Source organism: Macaca fascicularis, chromosome 13 (genome assembly GCF_037993035.2).
Source record: "Macaca fascicularis isolate 582-1 chromosome 13, T2T-MFA8v1.1".
In the NCBI taxonomy this organism is placed as follows: Eukaryota; Metazoa; Chordata; class Mammalia; order Primates; family Cercopithecidae; genus Macaca; species Macaca fascicularis.
Genome location: NC_088387.1, coordinates 105,653,312 through 105,679,334, shown reverse-complemented (window position 1 = coordinate 105,679,334; position 26,023 = coordinate 105,653,312). Strand labels below are relative to the sequence as shown.

General features: G+C 40.6%; 1 protein-coding gene across 17 annotated transcripts in view; it reads right to left on the bottom strand.

Annotated features, from left to right (window-relative positions):
* Positions 1-2,248: 2,248 nt before the first annotated feature.
* CYRIA (CYFIP related Rac1 interactor A) overlaps positions 2,249-26,023 on the bottom strand; it is a 115,874-nt gene continuing 92,099 nt past the window's right edge. For 9 of the 17 annotated variants that reach the window (XM_065527390.2, XM_065527389.2, XM_065527387.2 and 6 more), the window contains 9 exons: positions 18,473-18,594; positions 16,723-16,828; positions 14,734-14,870; positions 14,188-14,265; positions 13,894-14,010; positions 13,723-13,802; positions 12,200-12,326; positions 7,877-7,947; positions 2,249-5,797 (listed from right to left, as the gene is read on the bottom strand). In XM_065527390.2, coding sequence (XP_065383462.1) covers positions 5,734-5,797; positions 7,877-7,947; positions 12,200-12,326; positions 13,723-13,802; positions 13,894-14,010; positions 14,188-14,265; positions 14,734-14,870; positions 16,723-16,828; positions 18,473-18,594 — 902 coding nt within the window. In that variant the 3' untranslated portion in view covers positions 2,249-5,733. Of the gene's footprint in view, positions 5,798-7,876; positions 7,948-10,700; positions 12,121-12,199; positions 12,327-13,722; positions 13,803-13,893; positions 14,011-14,187; positions 14,266-14,733; positions 14,871-16,722; positions 16,829-18,472; positions 18,595-26,023 lie in introns of those variants that run through there. The other 8 variants (XM_074012300.1, XM_074012296.1, XM_065527394.2 and 5 more) reach the window with 2 other exon arrangements.

Genomic DNA, 26,023 nt, shown 5'->3' with positions numbered 1-26,023 from the left:
AGTGATTTTATTATTTGTCTCATATAAAAGGAATATTTTTTCAAATACATTGACATTTGGAAGAAAATAATTTGATGGCCTCGCCCAAGTGCTTTTGATATTTTCTAGAGGCATGTTCTTCAAGGTGTAGGGAGCCTCTTAAAACTTCTGTTCCTCAAATCACAGCACTGACTTTACATCTTGGGTGACTTAAGAATGGTGAATAAAATATAGCTCCCATCTTGTAACAAAGCACATCATAGTGCAAACAAGAAACATTTAAAGATACACAGAAAATGCCAGCAGATAAAAGAAATAATCTGGAAGTGTGAGATTTGATGGGAGAAAGTGGAAGACTTCATAAGGAAAAGATTTTCTTTCTTTTTCTTTTTTGTTTTTCCTTTCTTTTTTTTTTTTTTTTGATGGAGTTTCACTCTTGTCATCCAGTTTGGAGTGCAATGGCGCGATCTCAGCTCACTGCAATCTCTGCCCCCTGAATTCAAGCGATTCTTCTGCCTCAGCCTCCTGAGTAGCTGGGATTTCAGGTGCGCACAGCCATGCCCAGCTAATTTTTGCATTTTTAATAGAGGTGGGGTTTCACTATGTTGGCCAGACTGGTCTCGAACTCCTGACCTCATGTGATCCACCCATCTCAGCCTTCCAAAGTGCTGGGATTACAGGCAGGAGCCACCGCGCCCTGCCAAGAAAAGATTTTCTTAAGTTGAGTTTCAAAAACTGTCTCCAAAGACACTCTTTTAAAATTCAATTATGAGATTTACCTAAAATTCTACATAGCAGAATTTCAAATGGCAATCTGATGGAGGTATTTGGCAGCACATATTTTCAGACCATCAATTTCCAACAGTTCCAGAATTTTCAGACATTTATGTAAGAGAAATAGGCAAGGAAAGCACTACAGCATCAAAGTCACAACCTCAGGAACCTGATGGGACCAGCAGAGAAAACCTCTCTTCTTTAGAGTTTGACTTCTGAGCAGAAGCAGACAGAATGGCCGAGAACTTTATGTATGATGTAAGAGGCACTATGAAGGTGAGGTCAGCACGGTATTGGGCCAGTCTGCACCAGGATTTAGGTATTGGATGGATTATTGTATTTAAAGAATACGAATACCTTAAATAAATTGATCAATACAATTCAGTATTATTTAATCAGTCACTTAAGTTGTGATGGTCAAATACAACATAGACCTTTCAAATAGAAAACACCTGGAAATTCTATCTACACATTGATAAGCCAAAAGGTGAAATCAGGTGTGAAGACAGACTGCAAATATTCACCAGGTTTCACGAATCTGGCTAGCTGTGCTCCTCATTCCCATCCTTTCAAGAGAACCCTGAATAACAGTCAACTTTCTGGCTGGTATAAAGACTATTCTGAATTGCACATCCATCATCCATCAGTTCCTCACTATCTGTATTTCTCTTGACAGTTACACATATTCTCTCTTCCTTATTTATTCATGTCTTTGACTCTCAACACTCATTTAATTAGGGACACACACATGCACACTCTTCAGGGCCCCTTTCCCTTCTCTTTCCTTCTAGCTTTTGACTCTTTAAATTTGTCCATTTGTCAATTTACAGAAAAATTCCCATTTCTATTTTTTTCACTTTGTGCCACAAATAATCCTAATAATTGTGCTTTTGACTTTTGCACAGGGCATCATGGAAGGTCTCTCTTGGGAATTCTGAGCCACTGCGAGTACACACAATTAGGTCTCAGGTGATCAGCTTCAGAAGTGCAGGGATTAAAAATAATCCTCTAGGAAAGCCTCAAAGTTGAACAGCTAAAAAAATCATTTCAGGGCTTACATTGTCTGAAAAATATACTCAAGGTAAAACAGGTTATTTGCTGATCTTGCCAAACCCATAAAGTACTACTGCACTCAAAAGAAAGCATACAAGATCACTTATTAGTGTTTCTTAGCATCTCTGGACAAGCAGGGCTCATGCATCTCTAGGTATCAATCATGTCTCTGTTCATTTTCTGCCCTTTTTTGTAATTTTCTGCCTTTGGCTGTTATTCAGGGTTCTCTTGCCAAAATGAACAAAAGACAGCTGCTACCAAGAGTAGCACATTTTGGGTATTACTTTTTTTTTTTTTTTTCTAAAAGAAATTCAGGTATAAAGAGGTGAAGGGCCGCTGGTGTGGTTTTCTCAGAGTACGTGTCTAGCAAATATCTATGTAGACTAATCATCATGTGCTTATCACCCACTCAACCCTCAGTATTATATAAAATAGAGGTGCATTTTTAAATATAGGTACCAAACTTTAATTTTCATTTCACACTCAAAACTCCTGTACAAAAAGAGGCAAAGCAGGCAAAAAGTTACAATGACTTCAGCAAACAACATATGAAAACTTCAAAACAGCTTTGGGTCTGTAATGGCCCTTACAGATGTAGTGAGAAAATTGGGTTCCAAGGTTTTGAACTCTTTAAGACAAAATTCCAATGTTTATTCCTAACATTTAAAAAATATTTGTAGCTGTACAGGATACAAGATTAAATGAGAAATCTCTGAATTCTACTGCACAATTGGATCCCAAGATTGGGAGGCTTAATTTTTCTTTGGGGAAAACATGAAATTATTTTTACTTAAATGTGATGATGCATCAGTAACCTCAGTTTACCATTAATGTCTTAATTTAATGGTGATAACTAGGAACAAATGTTGATCAAGCATGATACTAACTAGTAGTTAAAAGGTAATATCCAAACCTTTCTTTCTGGTTGTTAATACTCCACCCCTAATGATTAGCACATTTGAAGACATCCATTTCCAGTTTTTTTTTTTTCACTACTAATTCCTAGTGGTGCACAAAGAGTTTCTCAGAACAGAGTCATAATGCCAAAGTAGCAGTGCATCTGAGAAACATAATTTTTACCTTGTTGCTTTCCCAAAAATAAATATCACAGTCATGGAAAACACTGTTTATTTGAAAACAATGAGACCTCAAATATGAAATATAGTTAACAATGACATTGACACTGTTGCTAGCACTTTCCCCTAAACCACCCATAAGTCTTGGACGCATGTGCATGCAGCACACACACATACACACAAAAAACCAAAAACAAAGCAAAAAACAAAAAACGAAACAAAACAAAACAAAAACTCAAACACAGCAATCCATGATTGTTCAATGACTCCTGATGCCGGGAGGACAGCCTGTTAGAATTTGTCTCCCACAATATCTCTGGAGTGGGCACAAAGCCCATCACCTGTTAGTGATCACAGACATTCAGTTAACCTGTCCTTCCAGTAATCAGAGACAATTCAGACCCTGGACTTCTCAGAATCCATGTACTGCTGAGTCTTGGCTTTGAGACAAGGTGGCCTGGCTACATTGAGGCAGGCCAGCAGCCCCTTCCATATGTTTGGTCCCATTTGTAGAAAGTCTAATTTAGAGTTATCAATGTGCTCATCTATTTACTCTGAGCTCAATCTAATTTGACAGGTAATTCCTCACATTTTCTCCTTTAGCCAGCTGAGAGTCAGCTGTGGTAGAGACACAGGACATGGGTCCAAGTCCCTCATGAGCCCTGTGGTGGTTGGCAAGTCCTTTCCTTTCTTCAAGCCTTAATCTCCTCACTCGATAGAGGGGGAGAAATTGACCCAATGATGATAAACATTGTGTGGTTCTATCTTTCTAGTTTAGACAATTGTTGCTCAAGTGTAACAAGTGACTGCCAAATAGAATATCTCTTAAGATGAATATCTCCTAACTTTCCTCAGATGGTATGATCACATATTCTGGCTTCCTCTAGGGTTTAGAATCCATAGGTTCAAAAAGGTCTTGAAGACCATCTAGCATATTTCTATTCTGATGACAGGCCCTCCATCCAAGCAGTTGTACTTCTTCAACTTGAAAATCTCCAAGTAAAAGAGCCTTTTCCTTCTCTGTGGACTGATGTTTAGATGCAGACCAGGGAATCTTTCCTGCCACTTGACTGAACTCCCTTGCTAAAACAACATAAGACAAGTGTTTTTTCCCTTTTCTTGGAGGATCCAAGGGTAGATCAGCTGGTCACTAAAGTCCAGAAAGCAATGGTGTCTTACAGCTCCTTCCTGGGATATTGCAAATAATGCCAAACTCTGATGTACTCAGACTCAACTTCTAGGATTATCATTCACTAAACATCTGGGTGGCTCCTTCTACTGGAAACAGGCAAGTAACAATATAGACCAGACTGAGGATTTACTTAGAAGGGTTGAATCCCATCCCATAGTATGTATTCACAGCCATATGGTATAAAAGGAAGAACATGGAGTCAAGAGTGACGCATCCTGGGTTCTAGGCCCGCATGGGAGCCATCCAGTATGACCACACCCTCTGGGTTTCATTTTCCTTAGGAGGTCAGAATCAAAGATTTTCATGGTTCCATTCGAACTAAGCTCTGATCTACAGACAGAGTGACTGCAGGTTTTATAATATTGTTCATCAACAAGACAAGGTGGGACAATGCTTGCTGGATACTACTTCCTAAGGAAGAAGGGCAGAGTCAGTCGTTTTGTTGGCATTAACCTTACAGGCCTCTTGAAGATTGTTTTAATTGCCCATTTTAGAGACAAGGAGGTTAAGACTCAGAAAGCTTAAAAACGTTTCCCAAGATCACACTATGAATCATTAGTAAGGCCAGGAGTAAATTCAGGTGCACCAGAGCTTTCACATTGCAACAAGCTAGCAACGGGGTTGGGGAAGAGCTACTTTTAAAAAACCTGGGAAACAGAAAACATGGATTTTTTTCCCCTCTAAATTCCCCTATACCATTCTGGTAGCTAATGGAGTACCCTAGACCTTTTTTCTTGTAGAGTCTTCAGAGAACAGGGCTCCTATGAGGGGGTGCTGTGCACCCAGCACTCTGCAGGTAACTGGAAGTTGCTAAACTCACAAATAACTTCAAAGCCAGAGCTCCATTTCCCTAATCCCTATAGGCAGAGGGCTGAAGCAGAGAGATGGCTGTCCTGTTGCCTGAGTGCACCTCTGTGGACCTGTCTCCCAGTTCCAAGACAGCCACCTTCATCAGTCCAGTGGCAACAGCACATCTATCTATTTCTGCTGCTCTCCTACTAACTGATTAAAATACAGGAGTTTTTTTTTCTTGTGAAATTAAAGGAGAACATTAAAGGAGAACATTAGAGGGATATAAATCCAAACAGAAAAGGAATATGCTGATTAATAAAACACGTGCAAACAGAAAAGTTGCACGTGTGGACTCCAGTCTGAGGACAGAGAAGGGGTGTGCTGAATTCAGAACACTTGGGTTTAATTCTCCACATGCATTTTTCTTGGATTCCCCTCTTCCTCTGTCAAGATAACAGTTGTGTTTCTTGTAGCTGAGCCGACACAGGAAATCAAATATTTTGTGTTTCTATAAACTATACGTCCCAGAGAGATAACACGTCTAGAATTAAAATACTACCACAAACAATTAGGAATTTTTTATCGTTACAGGTGTTGTTAAAGGACTCCAGTAGCAAAGATCAAAGTCTCTGAATTTTGCCTTTGGAGAAGGGGGTTTCATTTCAGACATCAAAGGTAAGGCTCTCAAGTCAATTTATGCTCTGCTGGGTTGAGTCAGTTAGGATACAAATTAAGGTCCATATATTTCAGTGACAAGAAGGAAACGGTTATGTAAATACACAAGTATTAACATCAATCTGTATTAAATTATGTAAACATATACATCTTCTGAGGTCAGCACATAGATCCTCTTCTTTGAGCAGAGCTCTACTGAAGCATTGCTCGAATCTGTTTGGAAGTCGATTCATCATTCAAGTGCTTTGTAGTGAACCTGGATGGAGACAGAATGGTAGAGGTTAGCGGCAAACAGTGCTCTGTGTAAGCTCCAGCCCATCTTTACCTTGGGAAAGACAATTGATATGTGGGCTTATTTCTTTAGACAAAAATCCACACTTCAATGCTCACAGTCATTTCAGACAGATTTAATATTTGATTCTTCCTTCCAAAGGAATATTGTATCATGGTTATTAAACCAAGTAGATATTTTACATAATCAAATAATTACACAGAGGAGATATGAGCAGTCTCATTTACCAGGGAGGTGGATTTCACAGGATTGAGTGCAGAATCCTGACCATTGAGGCTGCCCCTGCTGACTCACACATTTCAGAATAGAGATTTGCATAGCAACATTGCCCAGAACCTGAATGTTTATGGTTCTCCACTTTCCTGGCAATGCTTAATTAACCTCATTGCCACCACAAGGGGGCACAAATCCAGGTAAGCAAACCCACAAAAATGGTGCAATCTGCAGCCTCCCAATAGCCGGGTGTAGAAATCATTTATGCAAAAGAAGGAAAAGAGAATTAACACGTAATAAAACTTTGGCCAGGTCGTGGGCACTCCATGTTAAGTTTCGTGTTACAATAACTTTGTAAAGGTAAGGTTATTGCCTTCATTTTATAGAAAAGAAAACGAAGATTCAGAGAGGTGAAATGACCTATTCCAGATCACAAGGTTACTGATTTGAGATTTGTGATTTGTGATTTCTGATTCAAACCCATATTTTGCTATCTGGAGAGCCTGTTCTCCTCTGACATCATCACAGTGCCTCCAGGAGGCACAAATTCTAACAAATCAGATGGGACTCATGGCCTAGTACAGTTTTGCTTGATTGAATGAAGCTGGAAAGCTCAACACATTCAGAAGTTAAAGCTTTATTCCTGTGTATAAAAAGTCATCCTGGTGTGAAATGGACACCAGGAGAAAACCTTGATTTTTCCCATAGACTCTGGAAGGCTCTTATATTAATACTAAGTCTCTTCTAAAGGATAATGACTTAGCAACTCAGCAAAACAGCATCAACCTCAGGGTCTATTTTGTTCATTTTATGTGTGTCTCAGTTTCTTCATTTATTAAGTGGGGGTAACAGATCAGCCTTACCTCTCTAACTTGTGATGATTAAATGAGACAATGTGATTAGAAGTGGAGTATAAAACATGAGTGTTGTGTACATAGGTAGAGCATTATTGATCCATCCCATTTAGACTTATTGAACACTTACTGCATGTACAACACTGAGAGGAACACAGGGGAATTAAAGATGAATAAGACAACAGGGACCATAAACCTTCTAGACTGCAATCTAGTATCAGAATGATTTACATAGCAGTGTGATTCAAGCAATTCTTATAGATGTGTCAAAGCTAAAAAAAAGCATCCCCTCTCTGAAACGGATTAAGCACATGCATCCCTGGGAAGAAAGCAGTTGCCTAGGCATCACTTGTTAGCAGTGAGAAGCTGAAACATGCCACAGCTGGCCAAATACTTAGGCATCTAGACAGTGGGTTCTCAATTCTGGTAGCTGCACATGTGAACCACCTGGGGAGCTTTAGAATAAACAAAGAAACACAAAATGGATACCTGAGACCCTAGCCCAGAGATTCTAATTCATTTGGTCTGAGTCACATGCAGTCAGAATCACATGGAATGTTTTCAAAGGGTACCCACATAATCCTCAAGTGAAGCCAGGTTTGGAAACCACTGGTAAAGTGGAAAGTGAGAGCCTGGAAGCCTCTTGTTCTGAGGAATCCCTATAAGCCCCAAAGCAGTGTGGCTGAGAATTAGGTCCATGACCCGTGGGGTCACCCAAACCTGGGTTTAGGTCCTAGCTTGGCCATTTACTGTGTGACTTTTGGCAAGTTATTTGACTTCCTTAAATCTTATTTTTTTCCATTTTTAAAAAGGGGAATGATAAAAATGGTGCCGACCTCAAAAGATTGTTAGGAAGATTCAATATGTTAAAATATGCAAGGGTTAAGTTTGGTGCTATCCACACCAGTATTTAAATGTTCAATAGCCCTGAAATGTTGGCTGTTCCCTGTGAGCCTGACACAGGGTTGAAGCTCACCTGAGGGCATTTAGCAGCCCCTCCACACTGTCTGGGGCCTGCTCCTTCAAAACTTTTATGCAGCCTTTCATCTAGGAGGAGAAAGCACAATGTTTGTTAATATCTTAGTAATACTGTCTATGCCAATATCTACCTACAATAACACACGCCTATAATGTCACATTATTTCTTCTCATAGAAATTCAACACAGAAATGACCAACGGGCTTTCCTACCCCCTCAGGCTGGTGAGCAGTTCCTCTGGGCTTCTAGAGGATTCTGTATGACTGCAATCATCATCAATTTTCATACCCTATTGTAATTGTACATTTTACTTGCCTGGCTTTAAGGACAAAGACTTGAGACTTTGATCTTGCCTTGTACTATGGAGGCAAATGCAGGGCCTTCCGTCCACTCAGTGCTCAGTTGAGATTTACTGAATAAAATCAGAATAATTTTATGCCATTCTTCTGCCCTGAATGTTTTCTGTCCTTCACCTTTTTGACTGGCAAACCCTTAACACTTATTTTATACCCAGCTGAAGACCAGCACCTCCTGGAATCCTATTCTGACCTCATTACCCTCATTAGATAGAAGCAACCAACACCTTTCCGTGCTCCCATAACTGCTCTGTCATTTGTCAGAGAAACTTGGAGAATTTGTGCCCATATTAACTTCTTTCCTTCACTAGACCAGGAGCTCCTGGAGGTCCAGGTCTATGTCTCAACCATCTTTGAGAGGACTGATGAAGGGCCACTGTTCAGAATGTGAACTTCACAGAGGCTAAATGCCTGAGTTTCCTTCATGCTTGTTTCTTTAGTATCTTCACAAACCTAGGCAAGTGTCTTAGCTTTTTGTGTCCGTATAATACAGTTGACCCATAATTTGGGAAGTGCATGGAAACTGAATTTATATAGATTACACTTCATCATGCATCTTGGAGTATTTTTTGGCAAGGCAAGAATCTTTCTGCAAAGCTATTCACACACTGTTATATATTGGATTTGGTTATACTAAGGGCCCCTTTTGTGACAGCCCTTAGAAACATTCTCCATCATTGTGCTTCTTGTATGTCAAAAGCTTTATCTTACAGGCCTGATAGACCCTGATAGACTGATGGAAGCTACCAGAACACAGGGTTGGGAATCGTGAGGATCACTATAGGTTTATCAAAAAACAAAGTCATGGCAAACGAGAGATGTCTGTCATGCATACCGGATTGGGAGAAGCTACAAGCATGCCAGGTATGTGCCACCCCAGGCCTGAGATGGCATCAGACCCAGGGATGCATTCTGTCCCTCTCGCATAGTTGATTATCATAGTGTGGAAGTGTTCTTGTGAACCAGGCCTAAGAAGCAGTGAGAACGCAGATGTGGAAGGGGTGGAAGAGCAAGGAATACTGTTTGGGAATCTGGAGTTCCACTTAGGGTGATTAAAACTGTAGGTGTGAATAACAAGATGCTGTCAAGGATGCAGTTGGGGCCAGATGCAGTGTGAATTCAACAGCATGTTCAGGAGTTGGGGGCCTTTACCTGTGGAAAACATCCTTGATAGGTGTTAAATAATCTAGTGATGCGGTTAATATGGAAAGGGACCAGAAGGAAGCAAGAACAGAGAGAGGAGGGGCAGTGAGAGCCCCTGAGGGTGGTGAAGTGTGGAAGCAGCAGTGGGCATGGAGGAGCAGGGAGAGACAGGGACTAATCGGAGGTCAGCTCCATAGGATTTGGTGACTGATGAGATATGCGGTGAAGAAGTCATTCCTCATTCTCAGGGACAATTCTAGGCTCCGGATTAGACTTGTTGGAGGGTGATGAAATACCTGAGACAGGAACCCAGCAGAAGGAACAGGTTTGGGAGGGGAGGGGAATCTCTGGTTTGGGGATGGCCAGATTTCAGGGGTCCATGGGAAATGGGGTCTGGAATTCTGGATAATATCTGAGATGGGGACAGGGATTAAGAGGTGATTCCTTATTGGGCCATTTCAAAAGATTCCAAGGAAATCAATTGAAAACACCACCTCACCCCAACCCTCCTTTCCTGGTGTCCACAATTAGCATCTCTTCTCTAAATGGCTTGTGCCGCCTTGGCGGCCACTTTGATGATTCCCCCTGCCTGGAGGACTCTGCTTTCCCTCTGTCCTCCTGGGAAAATCCTACATCTTCTTCAAGGTCCACCTCAAACATTACCCTCTGTCTCTGCTCTTCAGCAAAATGAGTTTCTCCCTCCCCTGGCATTCCAGAGCTCACTGCATGTTTATTCTGCACTCCAAAGCATGCCCTTTGTAAGCACACACACAGTGCCTCCCCCAGGCCCTCAGAAAGAGATCCTGGGGTTTTCACAGTTGATGCTGATGCCCTAATGATTTATAAGCCCAGTGCCTATAACTACTGGCTTAGAAACAGACTAGCATCTGAATGGAGACCCTATATGTCATTAAAAAAAAGGTCAGTCTCAAATGGTTTATTGTGCTTGGTAAACCTGAAACTTTCTTAGAGGTACATGCAAACGTCCGTATGAACAAACCTTATGTAGTGAGACCTCCATGGACAAAAGCAAACTTCATCAAGACTATGTGTGAAGACTTAACATGATATACTGTTTACAGCCTCGACTGAAAGACTCAGTAAATGACATATAAAGCCAAGCTTTTTAAAGATAAGGGCTACAAGGCATAATTTTACCCAGTGTATTTTTAATTGTTGACTCTGTGACAAGTTAACAAATGGCTATGGCAATGAGAATATCTTATGAGTCTCAGGTAATGAACTCAATCCACAGTCAAATAATATTTATAGAGTTATTTATACTCAATCTATAGTACGAAAATGTTAAAGCCTCACAAAGGATACAGTAAAAATATTTATTGGTATAAAAATGCCCATAATATACTTCTATGTAAATGAAATATGTTTCAAAATAGCACGTAAAGCAGGGTCCTAATTTGTTAAGGACATCCACACATACACACAAGCATCTACATTGAAAGAAGGTACACACGTATGCTGCTGTATGAACGGTGATCCTCCGCCTATGGTGAGGTTATTACAGATATATTTAATTTACTACATCTTAATTTCCTAAATGTCAAAATTTTTTAACATAAATACTTATTTTCTTGGTAAATAGAAATGATTACATTAAAAATAATAAAGAGTCTATGAAGAAACATGACTAACCATACTATGAACCCAGAAACTCAAAATAAGTAACCCAAGTTACATTTTTCATTGATACATTATCTTGCATTCTTCAGACTTATGGCCCTCTTGGGCATGTAGACTTTCTCTTGCATAGGGCCAGAGCATCAGGACGCTGTTCTCTGCAGATGAGTGAACACAGTGTGCCACCCAGACTCAGCTATTCTGGAGTAAGTTACTACCAAGAGGTGCTATTCTGCACTTTAAAGGCTTTAAATGAATACATGGGATACACTATTGGGTTGGTGCTGCAGGCAAGTGCTGGATGAGAGGAGATGTGCTTTATGCCACAATCAACAGAAAAGCAACTGTGCGCCAAAATCATGTGTTTTCAATTATCTTCATTCATTCATTCATTCATTCATCCATCAAAACCCCTACAGGGTGTCTGTTGAGTGCCACCCACTATGTGCCAGGTACTGTGTGAGGAAATAGAGCAGACATGAGGTGTATAGATTATGGTCTCTGTCCTTGTCAAGAAATTGTCTGTGGGGGAGTCAGAAAATACAAAACTGAGTGCTCTGGGGGCCAGAGAAGCAGGAAGGCTCATCCCATGCAGAAAATGTGTTCTTAGATGAGGTGACGTTTGAAGCATGCCTGAAAGGAACCCACCCATCAGAGAGGAAGAGGAAGGGCTCTCTGGGCAGGAGAAAGGACTCACACATATCATGTATATCCAAATGATGAGGAAAGGCATGGGACTTGAGTGGAGCAACAGGTAGGGAGTGGTGGGAGAGGAAGTGAAAGGGTAATCTGGGATTTGACCATGGTGTCTTGTAACGCAGTATCTCCCAACTCTTCACAATAGGACACATATAGAATAGAAACCATCTATTTGTACAGCACACTGGGTAAATGAAGGGACTGCGTGCAGCTGAGTGACTGTCCAGCTGCTCAGCTCCATTAGAGACTGAGGGGATAGGCATCGTAGCATTGCTACTATGCTTTTGAGGTTAAGTGTTTTGTCCTAAGCACATGAAAAAGCCTGGACATCTTGCAGTGAGGACAGCTGCCAGGATGGGCTGTGCATATTAGAAAGATCACTGTCAGTGGAGTGGTCTTGAGGAGCCTGAGGAAGAGAAACAAGGTCTGTTTGGCAACACTCATGGGTCCTTTATTTGGAAAGCACATTTCACTACTATTCTTACATCGATCTTGGACGTCTTGCAGAAAGCTCCCACAGGGTGGACATGGTCATAGAGGATGATGACTCCCACCATCACCCTCATGCAGAACATCAGGGTCTCTTCACTCGTAAACCTACTTCTGTACTCCCTGCAAGAGAAGAAACAGCAGCGGCATCACTTCCTTGTCAGAACATGTGCGTTCTTTGGCCCCACAACTGGATACTTTAGATGCCTCCAATCTTCTCTTGGGAACAATCCCAGACCTGCAACAACCAGTTAATATGTTCCTGAGTAAATCCATGATGATAATTATCTTTGAATCTATTCAACCAGCAATTCAGTGTGAAAATAAGGTAAATTAAAGGGCAGTAAATTCCCTTCTCATCTGCCCTTCAGCAAGGTAGCTCATCATGTACATCACTCCTCCACCCATCAATCTTGAATATTTTATAGCAGGTCCCTCTGGCTGTCCAAGATTATAGAGAGTAATGGCTTCATTACAGAGAAAAAGAATCAGGCTCATTTCTACGGAGCAGCTATCATGTCTCCAGTCGGAGTAACTTCCTTTGTTAAAACACAGGCTGCAGATTGTATTGGATTGGCAAAAATACCTAAAAAAATTATGTACCATTCATTGAGCATCCGAGAGTATTTGTAGAGTTTGAATTTTGTTCACTTACCTTGACAGGGTCACTGATGATTCAGATAATTCAGGCCAATTCTAGAAGCTTTTTTTCTAGAGGCTTTCTTACATCTATTTCATTATGAATTGGCTCTGCAATGAAGATGATTACTATTTCTGCCTTGGAATAAATCTTAACTTTGGTACAAGTGAAATATTTGAAATTAGTGTCATCTTACATTTGAACAGGCTATCAGATTTTATAAGGTACTTTTGATGCCTTGGTCTTCCTAAAGACTCTGCAAAGTAGACGGTCTTATGGAAACTTCATTAGATGAGGAAACCAACGCTCAGAGAGTCAGGCCAGTTATTTACAGGCATAGTAGGGGCTACAGACATAAGTGGCATTCAGAATTTCGAGCACAGATTACCATGCTGCTTCATCCCCAATAGTCTCAATAATTTTTAAATCTAACTAGTAGTAACTAGCTTAGGTACAAAAAAAACTTGGAGAGAGAGAGAGAGACCTCCATTCTCACTCTTGAAACAGTCTTATCATGTCAACTCTTGGTTTTACATCTTCTCTACAATATATTTATCATGATGCCCCATCATTTAACACACCCTCCATTTGGTTCTTACACATCTTCTACAGCATCTTTGATCTGAGCCTTGGTTCTGCCACCTAACAAGCTATGCAGTCATTGGGATGTCAGTCAACCACTTTGTGCCTCAGCTTCTTCAGCTATGCAATAGTGATAGTGACACCTAACACCCAGAGTTCTTAATGAAATTAAAGCAGATAATATACATGAAAACTTTAAGGTGTTGACCCAAATGGTACATGTCATTAACATCATCATCTTAACAGACACTGGCTGGGTGAAGTCTCAACCACAAATACACCTCTGATTTAACTTACGGAGTTTCCAGCATGACTTTACAGACACTTGTCATTGTGCTGAGACAGTCTGTGGTGTTCTCTATTGGCAGGGTTTTGTTCTAAATAGGAGACACAAATGTACATTAGCTCTGCTTGCAGCTCTTGTATGGAATTAAGAAAAAAAGCACCTCGTTGCTCAACTTCACTTACTTCCGAGACAAAGTGCATTGTGGCATTGCTAAGGGTTTTCAGCATTGGTGTGGCTTCTGCATAGAAGAGGGACATTCTATTGGCCATTTCATTATTGACTTCATTCTCAATGTCTAGCTGATGAAAATAAGAAGAGAAGACGGATTTATAAACAGAAAGTCAAACGCTCCAAATACTCTTCTCTGGAACTGAATTACAGACAAGGACATTGTCTTCTCTCTGTGCTCTGCCTGATGCAGAAATCAAAAGAGCCATGGAGAACGGTGCCAAGTTCAAGGCGACCCAGGGACTCACGTGCATGTTGTTGATGCGGTTGCGACTGATGGTTCTTCTGTAGTAGCTGAAGTCATTCTGAATAGCCGGGTTCCTCATCTGAAATTCAGAAGACAAGAGTGAAAGTCATCTCTCAGTATCAGATGGGGGATATGCATTAGGAGCCCAGACACTGGATTTTATAAATACTCCAGGACTTCTCTTTGTTACATAAGAGCCAAAGCAACTTTTGGTTAAAAATAAGGACCCACAACTTCATTATTTTAAAATATGCCCTGTGGGCTAGATTTCAGGGAAAGTGTATTTGGTCTCAATGCGGAACAGATACTTGAAAAGGTTTTCTCTGATTTCATTTGGCAGATTTAAAATTTCCATATACAAATCATCATCTTAAATTACTTTCACCACATGGAATGCAAATTCTCACCACATTATATGTCTCTCTAGGGAAGGAATTACATCTTACTCATTTCTCTACCCACCCACCCCACAGCACTAACAGAGCAGCTGTAAACAGTAGGTACTCAGTACAAGTTCCTTAAATTTTCACAGCACATGTGGCCTAACCTTCAGCTCATCGAATCGAAGGGTAAAATGTAAAATTTCCGCAAACTCCTTTGCCAGGGCCTGCTCCCTTTCCAGGTGTTGGGTTGGTGTGTAGGGTGGACAAGTCAGAGATTCCAATAAACTCTGAAGTGCTTTTTCTGAAAATCAAAGGGATAAATAGATATATTGGAGGTGGCCCAACGAAGTCCAAATAACACAATTCCCAGACTCAGTTGACAATCTCAGAGATCACCTGCTTGGGTCTTTCCCGATAACTATGTGAGGTGTGCTGCATGTGGACCAGGAAGAGAAGGAATCCCACATGACCAGGCAGGGGGTCTCCCATGCGGAAACCCCCCATGTCCACAGTGTTTTGTAAATTTCTCTCTACGCTCAGCTGGACCTGGACATATTTAGTAATCTCAATTTCTGACTCTGTTAGAAAACCACAAATATGTGTTTTTGGGTCATGTGCATGAGACAGCCATTCATGATTCAGGATGAGGTGAGACAGTGCTCTAAACACATGGGTTAGATGACTGGTTTTACAAAGAAAGACCTCTGCCCCTATTGAACTTTTCTCTGCATCTACACTAACTCAATCCCAGGAATAATTTTCTATGTACCCATTGCCCTATCTACCTCCATTATAGTTCTTGCAACAGTTTCACCACTCCCACTTGTCTGTTTCTAAACATTCCCTTATAGCTTGTTCTCCAATATATTTCTAATAGCACAGAGTCATTTAACCAATCCTCTAAAGCAGGGATTGGCAAGGTATAGCCCATCGGCCAAATCTGGTCCATTACTTGCGTTTTGTAAATAAACACAAGTTTTATTAAAACACAGCCTTGCTCATTCTGTTATGGAATGACTAGGGCTGCCTTTACGTGAGAGTGGCAGAGGCAAGTAGTTGCAAAAAAGACAGGACGGCCCACAACTCTAAAATATTTATGATTTGGCCCTTTACAGAAAAGTTTGCAGACATCTGGTCTATATAGTTCTTACATAACTTTTACAGCATTTCTACAGGGATGTCTCTGGCCTTTTTGAGATATTTCCATCTATAAGAATACACTCTGTTCTGAGGCAGCCAGTCCTACCTTGGCCTGCTCTCATAAGGAATTGTTTTCCTTCTGTAGAGCAAAAGTTTGGTTCCTCAGAATTTCCATTCACTGGGTCTACCATTTAAGGAAACGTAGAAAGAAGTCTATGTTCTCTTCTACTCTCTTCTATCTGAGAGTTGTCAGAAACCCTCTCTTCTTGGAAAAGCAGTTTGGTTCATTCAAGTACCTCCCTTGATCTTAGCTGCTAGTCCTCTCAATATCATGGTCATTACTCCCCCAATGTATTTCAAGTTCTCTGTTTTCCTCTTAATCTGTGGCACTCATTTAATGGCAAAAGTAGAGTAGAACATGCCTTCCTCATTCAAGATATACTGTATTAACCAATGAAGCCTCCTCCCTGGGGAGTGATTCTGTCCTATTGCTGGTCATATCGATCTTATTTCCAATCAGATTTGGCATTGCTCAACATCTACAAAGCCATCCTGTACTTCCTGTGCTTGCACAGTTTTTTAAAGCTTAAGGAAATAGTGTTATATTTGTTTTTCTTATATTTTACTCTATTACTTTTATCATATGACTCCAGACAAGCAAGTTCTTTGTTGGGTGCGCAGGTAAACTGTTATCTTTCAACTTCTCTGTTATTCAGAAATGTGATCAGCCTGCAGTAAAACTATTAAGAGTTGGACACAGATGAGAACAGGACCAAGAAGAAAAATCACTAGTAGAGACACACTAAATGTGCCAATAACTTCAGGGGAAGAAACTTTGTGGTGGACTGAAAGAAATGAACATGACAAGAGTTGTTGTTCATACATGGCCTCTCATTTGACACAGTGGATGGATGTGGGGCATTTTCCAATATGCCAACCTGTTCCCACTACCTACTCAAACACCAAAACAGAACTCCATATGTGGGCCATGAAAACTACAAACACATACTCACCTAGTCTAATGGAAAACTCGTAAAATCTCTTTAGCCTCACAACGAGAGGGCACACTGCATTCCAAGCTTTTTCTTGAAGCTGAATGTCATTGGGATTTTGAATTGCCTACAAAAACACAGTAGCGCTGACTGTTTAAAAAGAAGCAGTAAGCTCCACATCAAAATGCCCTAAGATTTAGTTTAAAATACAATCCCTGCTATACTTTGCTGATGTATACTACTTAAATCAACACCGCTTCGTTGGACTGTCCTTTAACATGCTCATTCTGAATGGAAATTTTAACACTGTATACTACTTAAATCAACACTGCTTTAGTGGATAGTCCCCCAAGATACTCATTCTGAATGGAAATTTTAACACTTGAACACACAGCAAGTGGTTCTACAATTACATCCTGTGTCATCTTACTTGTTTCTGTTATTTTGAATACAAAAAATTCACATCTAAGTGGGAAGAAACTCAGCCCTCTCCATCACCATTTGACTCCTCTAAAGTGGAATTAGTGCTCATTATAAAGTGCAAATTCTGTAGACATTTCCTTTCTCTTTAATAGGTATTGCATTCCTGCCAGTTTGTAATGTTACCTAAATTACCTAAATTAAATGGTGACCCCTAAGTAGAAAAATCACCTCTTACTAGACTGTTACTTTCTTAGAAACTCCGCCGTGTCTGAGTTTCAGCAACTTGAGGATTATAATGGTGGTGGTGGTGTGCTTTTCAGAAGCATGGGGGCAGTGGCAGTACTGTGTGCATGCGTGCATGTGTACGTGTGTGTGTGTATGTGTGTATTTGCATGCATATATGTATGTGTTGGTATTGCCACAAAACTAATGCTTTCAAATAAAAAGAGTGTGAAGTTTCTTGCTTTTAAGGTATTGGGAAGTTGCAAAAATCAAAGTGGTGATTTTCTTTTTTGCTTTTGTTGTTGTTTTGTTTTCTGTTAATTTTAGAAAATCTCACAAGACATTTGAGATGACAAACTGAAAGCAAGGTGATTTTGGCTCTTGTGTATCACACTGGTGGAACCTGCCTGAGTAATTACCAAATGCCGGAAAGTACATGTCCACCCAGACTTCACGGTCCATATTTCAACTGTTGTTCACAGACTTTACATTGTTTCCCTTAAATGAAATAATATATTGACACGTTATTGTTTAAATGTGAGTCCTGCAATATCACTTGTGTGTTTAGGAAGAGAATGGGTAATGTTAATCTATAGCACTGTGTGTGCAGATTAATGCATTAGAATAAAAGGGGCCATTCATGCTTTTTTTTAACTTTTTTTTTTTTTTTTGAGATAGAGTTTCACTCTTGTTGCCCAGGCTAGAGTACAATGGTGCGACATGCAACCTCAGCTCACTGCAACCTCCGCCTCCCGGGTTCAAGTGATTCTCCTGCCTCAGCCTCCCGAAGTAGCTGGGATTACAGGCACCTGCCACCATGCCCAGCTAATTTTTTTTTGTAGTTTTAATTGAGATGGGGTTTCACCATGTTGGCCAGCCTGGTCTTGAACTCCTGACCTGAGGTGATCCACCCACCTCGGCCTCCCAAGGTACTGGGATTACAGGTGTGAGCCACTGCGCCCGGCCCATGCATTTTGTTTTTAAGGACACATTACCCTTCTTGTTCTTCCTGGTACTCTAGGAAATACTATAGCTATTACTTAATCTTGCTGTGTATGTCTGTGTGCATGTGTGGTTTTCCCTTCGCTCCTCTGGTGTTGTCAGTTCAGTATGATCATTAACATACGTCTCGGATCTCTGGGCCTGCGCCTTTGTAAGCCTGCAGGTCTGCAAGGATGCTCTCAGAATCCTGAAGGACGGCGCTGATCTGGTTCCAGATTTCTCTCTCTCCTTCTGTAGGCTGAGCATCTAAGAAACAGGGAAACCGAGAGACACAGAATGCTGGTGTTTACAAATAGCTTGGGAGGAGGATGGATATTCAGTTTTACCTGCTTGACAATCCTATCGTATTCCTGCTGCTCTGGTATTTACCCTTTAACCTAATAAGCTGCTAGGAAGGGAAAACTGACACAACTTTTCCCATTACTCAGTTCAAAATAGTCAATGATATTTTTATAGTCATAAAACAAGCATACAGGAATCATTATAGTCACTTATTTATGTGGAACAATTTTTTTGCACACCTCCTATGTAAAACAGTATACTGGGTGATAGAAAGAATAAACATTGTGTTTTTGAGACCACATTTTTTGGTCTTTTTATTATTTTATTATTTTTTCAATTACCATTTTTATTGTGGTTAAATACACAAAACATAAAATTTACCATCTTAGCCACTTTTAAGTGTACTGTTCATCGATATTAAATACATTCATAATGCTGTACAACCATCGCCACACTCCATCTCCGTGACTCTTTTCATCTTGTAAAACGGAAACTCTGTGTTGGTCTTCTTTTTAAAGGAGAAACAACTGAATATTTCTGCTTTGATTGAAAATATGTGAATCTGAGTGTAGATGGGAAAAACAGTCTGCCTTATATTTCCATATTTAAAAATATGCTTGAAAACTGGATAACTAAAATCCTTCAAATCACGACATATCATTCCTGAACACATGGGTGCGTAGAAAGCACTTCTCATTGAACCTGATCTCATGTTCAGGAGGTTTGGCAAAGACATGCAGGGAGTTCATTTTAAAGACAAATGTTCTGTTTATCTTTGGTCTTGACCATGACTGTTACCCACAAAAATAAGTGATACACTGAAGCTTCCATAATGAAAACAATATTCTAACAGTCACAGAAGCACCCACTTGATTACCTTCCTGGAGCCAGTATGTATTGTTCCAGCGATCATTTCATGGGAGCTGGTAGGTGCTGGTGGAGAGGTAGTAAAGATTGGGTTTTATTTATCTTGCAGTTCCTATGCAATAGGTTATCTCCCCGGCCTAGTAGGGAAGCTCATCTCTCCATCTAAAACAAAGGCACTGCTCATGGAGAGGCGACAGATGTTATCTTGTAAAACTCTGTTTTCAAATCTCCAGATCCTGAGGCACTGCATGCTTGCAGCAGACCTCACTAACAGAGGGTGAAGGCTGAGTTTACACCTGGTCTAACCCTCCCCAGATCAAATCTCAGTTTTAACTGATCCTTGTGGAAGTACAAAGGGCTGGTCCTGCAAGACGGTTTTTCACCAGTGTTTCTCCGGGGGTAAAAAAAAGACATGGCCGGGCGCGGTGGCTCCCAGCACTTTCGGAGGCCGAGGTAGGCAGATCATGAGGTCAGGAGATTGAAGCCATCCTGGCCAAAATGGTGAAACCCCATCTCTACTAAAAATATAAAAATTAGCTGGGCATGGTGGTGCATGCCTGTAGTCCCAGCTACTTGGGAGGCTGAGGCAGGAGAACTGCTTGAATCCTGGAGGCAGAGGTTTCAGTGAACTGAGATCACATCACTGCACTCCAGCCTGGCAACAGAGCAAGACTCCATCTCAAAAAAAAAAAAAAAAAAAAAAAAAAAAGAATCCACAAGGTAAGTGACGGCGAAGTGGGGCACTGGCTATGCTGACTTGGTGTTCGGAAATGCCGAGGTAAGAGGAGGAACTGAGGCAAGGTGGCTGCTCCTGTTTCAGTTACCTAAACTCTCCATGACTGGAGCCCATGGAGATTTTTAGACTAGTTGACTCACTGGGTCCTGCCTAAGACCTAAGAAACTGGTAGAGTTTCCTAAGAAATGAAGAGTGAAAATCATCAGTGCCATGGCAATTCTCTTTGAAGAAAAGATCATAGGTCCTCATAGGTTATTCAAAAACCTTGCAAACTATACATTCAAAGGATAAGACCATTTCAACTGGGAAGTAAGGAGGTACTAGAATGCATGTGCATCAGGACTCAGAGAAAGAGAAGATGAATGTGGTCTGGGAAGAGTGGAAACAGTTACACGTAAGGGATAGGACTTGAGCTGGGGCAATGGAAAGTGAAACGGAGTATATTCATGAAGAGAGCACGGCTTGGAAAAAGGCACGGCAGCTGGAGAAAGTGAGGCTGAGAAACAAACAACAAACAAGCAAATCTGCTAGGTTAGGAAACAGAATCTACTGGAGACAGTGAGGGAAAAAGACATTTATTACAGGTTGAGCTTCCTATATCCAAAAATCTGAACTGCTCCACCATCTGAAATGTTTTTAAATGCCCACGTGGTACACAAAGAAAAGTCTCACTGGAGCATTTTGCATTTCGGCTTTCTGGATTTGGGATGCTCAACTGGTAAGTATAATGCAGTTTCGTTTCAAAATCAGAAACAAAAATCCCACGTCTGAAACACTTCTGGTCCTAAGCATTTTTGGATAAGGGGTATTCAATCTGAACTTTTTTAGGTTTTTATGGCCTATCAGTGTTTCCCAAAAATATCTGGTAAGTTTTCTCAGATACTCACAATATTACTCACTTTGTATTTTACCGTTTTCTGCTTTCTCAAACTTTTCTCAAAGTGAAGCAAGTGTTTTAAACAGAAACCAAAAACTCTGTAAGCTAGGAAGCCCATAACAGGAGAAAGTGTTTTTGTAGAATAGAATTCCGGGGTAAGGCTGGCAGTTTCTGATAAGAAAAGTGTCAGGGAAGAAAACATATGGAAAAATGCAAAGCAACGATCCTAGAAAACAAATAAAAATAAAACACTGACTATTCAAATCCTTTCTCCTTTTGAAAAATCAAAAGCTAAACAAAGACAGTTTCCTAGAGATGGATTTATTTGGAGAAGAAGAAAAGCAAGATAGTCTGTGACCAAGATTCTCAGGGCTAAGACTATTTGAATGTAATTATAGAATGGTATGGGAAAGAAGAAGGCACTTTGAGGCCAGAACAGAAAGCCTTCTAATCTCAGCTGTCACCTGGCTCCACCCTAGCAAGTCACCACTTGATAAGTTTTAGACAAAACAGAATTAAAACTAAGTGAGCCAGAGAGGAGAGCTGGAAATTTTTTTTTAAAAATCCTGTTGATGATTACTTAAACAGAAAAAAAAGAAAGATTTCAAGTCAGTCTTTAAAAATAGAGGCCTTTCTTAACTGGTTCAAAAATAAGACTGTTTCTGATAGGGTGGCCTGAAAAAGGTACTGGCACTAGAGACAAACAAACTGCGCTCTCCATCCCAGGTGAAGGGGTCCTTTCAACAAATCAACATTGACATTTATATGACCACAGAGTTGCATGAGTAACCAGGGGGCTGGTACCACTTCTCTCCCAGAGGAGGCGGACTTCGGGGGCTGTGGTAAACAAATACCTTCCATCCTACAGTAATTCTCTCCTGGCAGCTGGGGTGATCTATACGACAGGAACCTCAGTCCTCAGCCTCCCTCTCTAAGAAACTGTTTCTTTTGGCAGATTTCCTGGTCCCTATTAGAAATATTTCTCATGCGGTTTAGCAGTGGTGGGATGCGGTAGGAGAAAGCCACTCCATGATTTCCGTCTTTCATCCAGGCTTAGAAATATGTTGCCTCATTTTCATCCAAAATTTGTTGGTTTTATTGGATGCCCAATTTCTTCCTTCTTTCCTGTCATGAAACTGAAGTCACCTCTTCCAGCTATAGACGGGCAGCACAGTTCCTGCCTGACGGGCCAGAGTGCTGTAAGATTCTCAGGGCATTCAAATCACAAGTGGTGTCAGCTTCCAAGGAAGAGAGTGACAACTGGGAGAAGCTCTAGTCTGTCTGTCTGTCTTTCTATCTGTCTGTCTCTCTTTTCAAATGGGAAAAGAACTGTGTGGTCCACAGTGACATGTGACATTGGTCTAAATCCCTATGGAAGTCCATGATTCATTCTATTTTCATCCCCCAGCTAAATGATCATGCAGTCAGAACTAATTAATGAAAATCTTATCCATTAGACTGTAGGACTCCGGGCATATTTGTTTCACTTGACATTATATTTCTAGGGTCTGGCACAGGGCCTAGCACATAGTAGATGCTCAAGAAAAATTTGCTGAACAGTTGAACAAATAATTTAAATATACTACTCACATTGTTTTGTGATATTTTTTTCTGCTTGTCTTTGAATTCTGAGATCTTTTGAGAAGGCCATTGGAGACAGGCAATAAACGTGTGATGAATCAATGAATACATGAAGAAATTGGTAAGGTGGGATAGAATGCTAGGTACTTGAAAGCAGTGTAGTAGGTAAAGGTCCTATTACGTTTAGATCCTGTCCTCTGTCTCTACTATCAAAATGACTTTATTTTATTTTTTTAATGACAGGGTCTGGCTCTTTCACCCAGGCTGGAATGCAGTGGTATCATCATAGCTCACTGCAGTCAAATGGCTCTTGTACGGTTATATCTCTCCTGGTTACCATTAAGATATAGGTATTTACTTACAGTCAAATTGGCCATCCACTCTTTCATTAACATCTATGTTCTCAAGTCATCCATTATTGATCTATGGCCTGAATGTCTCATCAGTGTGGTTAACACACTAATAGGGTATTTGTTGAGTCTGCCACAGTGAAAAACTGCACTTACGTTTACTTTTTAAATCCAAAAACTGTTATCATTTTGCCATCTGGAGAATCCCTTTGAGAGGCTTTGGAGTCTGCACTTGGCCTTCTCCATATTCAGATTCAAGTGGTGAACATGTTTTTAAAATTTATTGTGTTTTCAGATGTCATGGGAAGACATCTTGAAAGGAACCCTGAAGAATTAGTGATTGAAAAGGTTACTAAATTTAAGCTATCAGCAACCCCTTAAAGCATCTGCTGAGTGAACAGGAACTCTGAACTGTGAGCTTGGCTTTTCTATTTTTAATACAAAGACTGACCTTTAGTCAAAGAAAGGTACAAACACTCCTCACCACACACACACCAACAATGTTATTGGTGAAAAGGGGTCCTTATTTCTAGTTGCAGCCAGTGTTTTCTTTGGTAATGTTCCTTCTAAGAACCATATTCTAAACTCCTAACCATTGCCAATTATTTCACTGAAATTGAGGAGAATGGTTATATAAACCTGCGGTTACTCCTGTCTAACAATAAAGCTGTTAAAAATCTGTGATTTACACAGGCAATTTCAGAAACCAATGCTTCTAGAAGCCCTGGAACAAGTGTATCCAGGACATTATCTGGGTGGGGGGGATGATTTAAAGTCCTGTTCTGGACTCGCTACTGTGGAGAGTATGAAAATGTATCATGTACCCTGCGACCTTACACACATACACATTTGATGTCAAGAACTCACTAAATTCCAAGTGTCTAGAATTTGCAATAGCGTAAGTACCTTATACATTAAGATAAACAGGATTTGTCTTTTTGCAGGGGCTCAATTTGTTAATGATGGTGAATATTAGCTGTCAATACTTTGCTGTCGCCTGAGGCAGGGTGGAAGATTTCATTGTGGAGAACAGTGATATTTATTTAAACCAATGCATGGCACTCCTTGATGCTAAGGGAAAAGAAGGTGGCTAGGTGCTTTGTTTGTTGGGAAGGTCTTTGTTGAACCTGCCACAGGGCACAACAGCAGGGCTTGCACTGGAGAAGCGCTATTAAATCCATGTGTTCTAATTTTTATAAATCGGCCAAGGACTTACACTGTCTCCAAATGCACCAGGAACATATACACATTTGCCTAACAACCTATTTAGGACTGTATGGACAATTTGACAGAGAATCAAATAAACCTAAGATAATGTGAGTAGAAAACACCATTTATATAGAGATGTCTTTGGTTTAGAAAGATGCCCTGGCATTTCATCAATAGGATATACAGCTATCTTTGTGTCCCATGACTGTTGCGTAAACACTAAAAAAGTACAGCAAAATGGATTCGCCAAAGCAGTAAATTAAATTCTGCCCTTCTTTCCCACCCACTTTCTCTCTCCTCCAATCTCTCTCCCCTTCAGGAGAAACTAAGAAGCATAAATAATTATGTTATTAATATTTCAGGATGTAAAATGAAGTGATTTATAGCAGAATACTAACTGCTTATGAAAACAGCATAAAATTGCAAAGGTCTGCCGGAAAATATAAGTGTGACAGGGATGACATATTTATTCTTAGAGGACATTAGTCATCTTACACCAGGGCCCGAAGCCCTTTCCTATGGAACAACCACAGTAGGACTGAAAAGAGTACGAGGGTCAAAGTTCCTGCAGGCTGCCTCTTTCCTTCACATGCAGTGGGACACTGTGGTGGCAACAGTCCAAGGATGGCGTTTTTGAGACCAGGTTTCACTGCTACTCAATATTAGACCTCAGGGTAAGCCAAGTAATCTCTCTGGGCCCAGATTCATTCTTGCTAAAAGAGAGGGAAGCTAAGAATAGCCTGCTTCCTCCCTACCTGCAGGGTCATAATGAAGATGATGGAACAGATTTAAAGTACTTAAAAAGCAAAAGTGCCGGCTAGGCACGGTGGCTCACGCCTGAAATCCCAGCACTTTGGGAGGCCTAGACGGGTGGATCATGAGGTCAGAAGATCGAGACCATCTTGGCTAACATGGTGAAACCCCGTCTCTACTAAAAATACAAAAAATTAGCCAGGCGTGGTGGCAGATGCCTGTAGTCCCAGCTACTCGGGAGGCTGAGGCAGGAGAATGGTGTGAACCTGGGAGGCAGAGCTTGCAGTGAGCCCAGATCACGCCACTGCACTCCAGCCTGGGCAACAGAGTGAGACTCCATCAAAAAAAAAAAAAAAAAAAGAAGCAAAAGTGCCAAAAATTGAAGAATTTTTTTTTTGGTCACAGAATCTTTGTGTTGCCATCAATAAACTGCTTCTCAGGTATGTTCTGTTTTTGTTTGTTTCCTTTTGTAAAGTGAGGATACTAGACAAAATACATCTGATATTTTCCGATATTTCCCCAATTCTAAGATTATCAAGCCTCCTCTGAACAGCTTAGCAGATGGGAGGGTAGCAGAGAAGAACTGATGAAAGAAGAAATCAATAGTGGCAGGGAGTGGTCTGAGTTAGCAACAACAGCAACAATCCCAGATAATAGGTTGATTTGACTCAACAGCCTTATTTTAAAGAGTAGGAGTCTATATTCCGAATAGGTCAACATAGTCAGGGCATTTTTAAGAGTACAATGATTTGAAGACTTCAGAATTTCTTTCTTTACACCCCAGCCCCCACCACATCCATTACTGATCTTGGCATTCCTATTATGTTAATTAATGTGAGTTTGTCTTGCAAGAAAACCATTTTTTTCAGCCACTATCTTCTAAGAAACATTTATTTAGTCCAATCTAGAACCTGTACTTCTGGCTAGCATATCCCTTGCTCTCTGCTCTGTTACAGACTTCTTCCCTACTACCTGTACTACTGTCTCTTCCATATGCTTACATCTTATCGCTTTAACAAA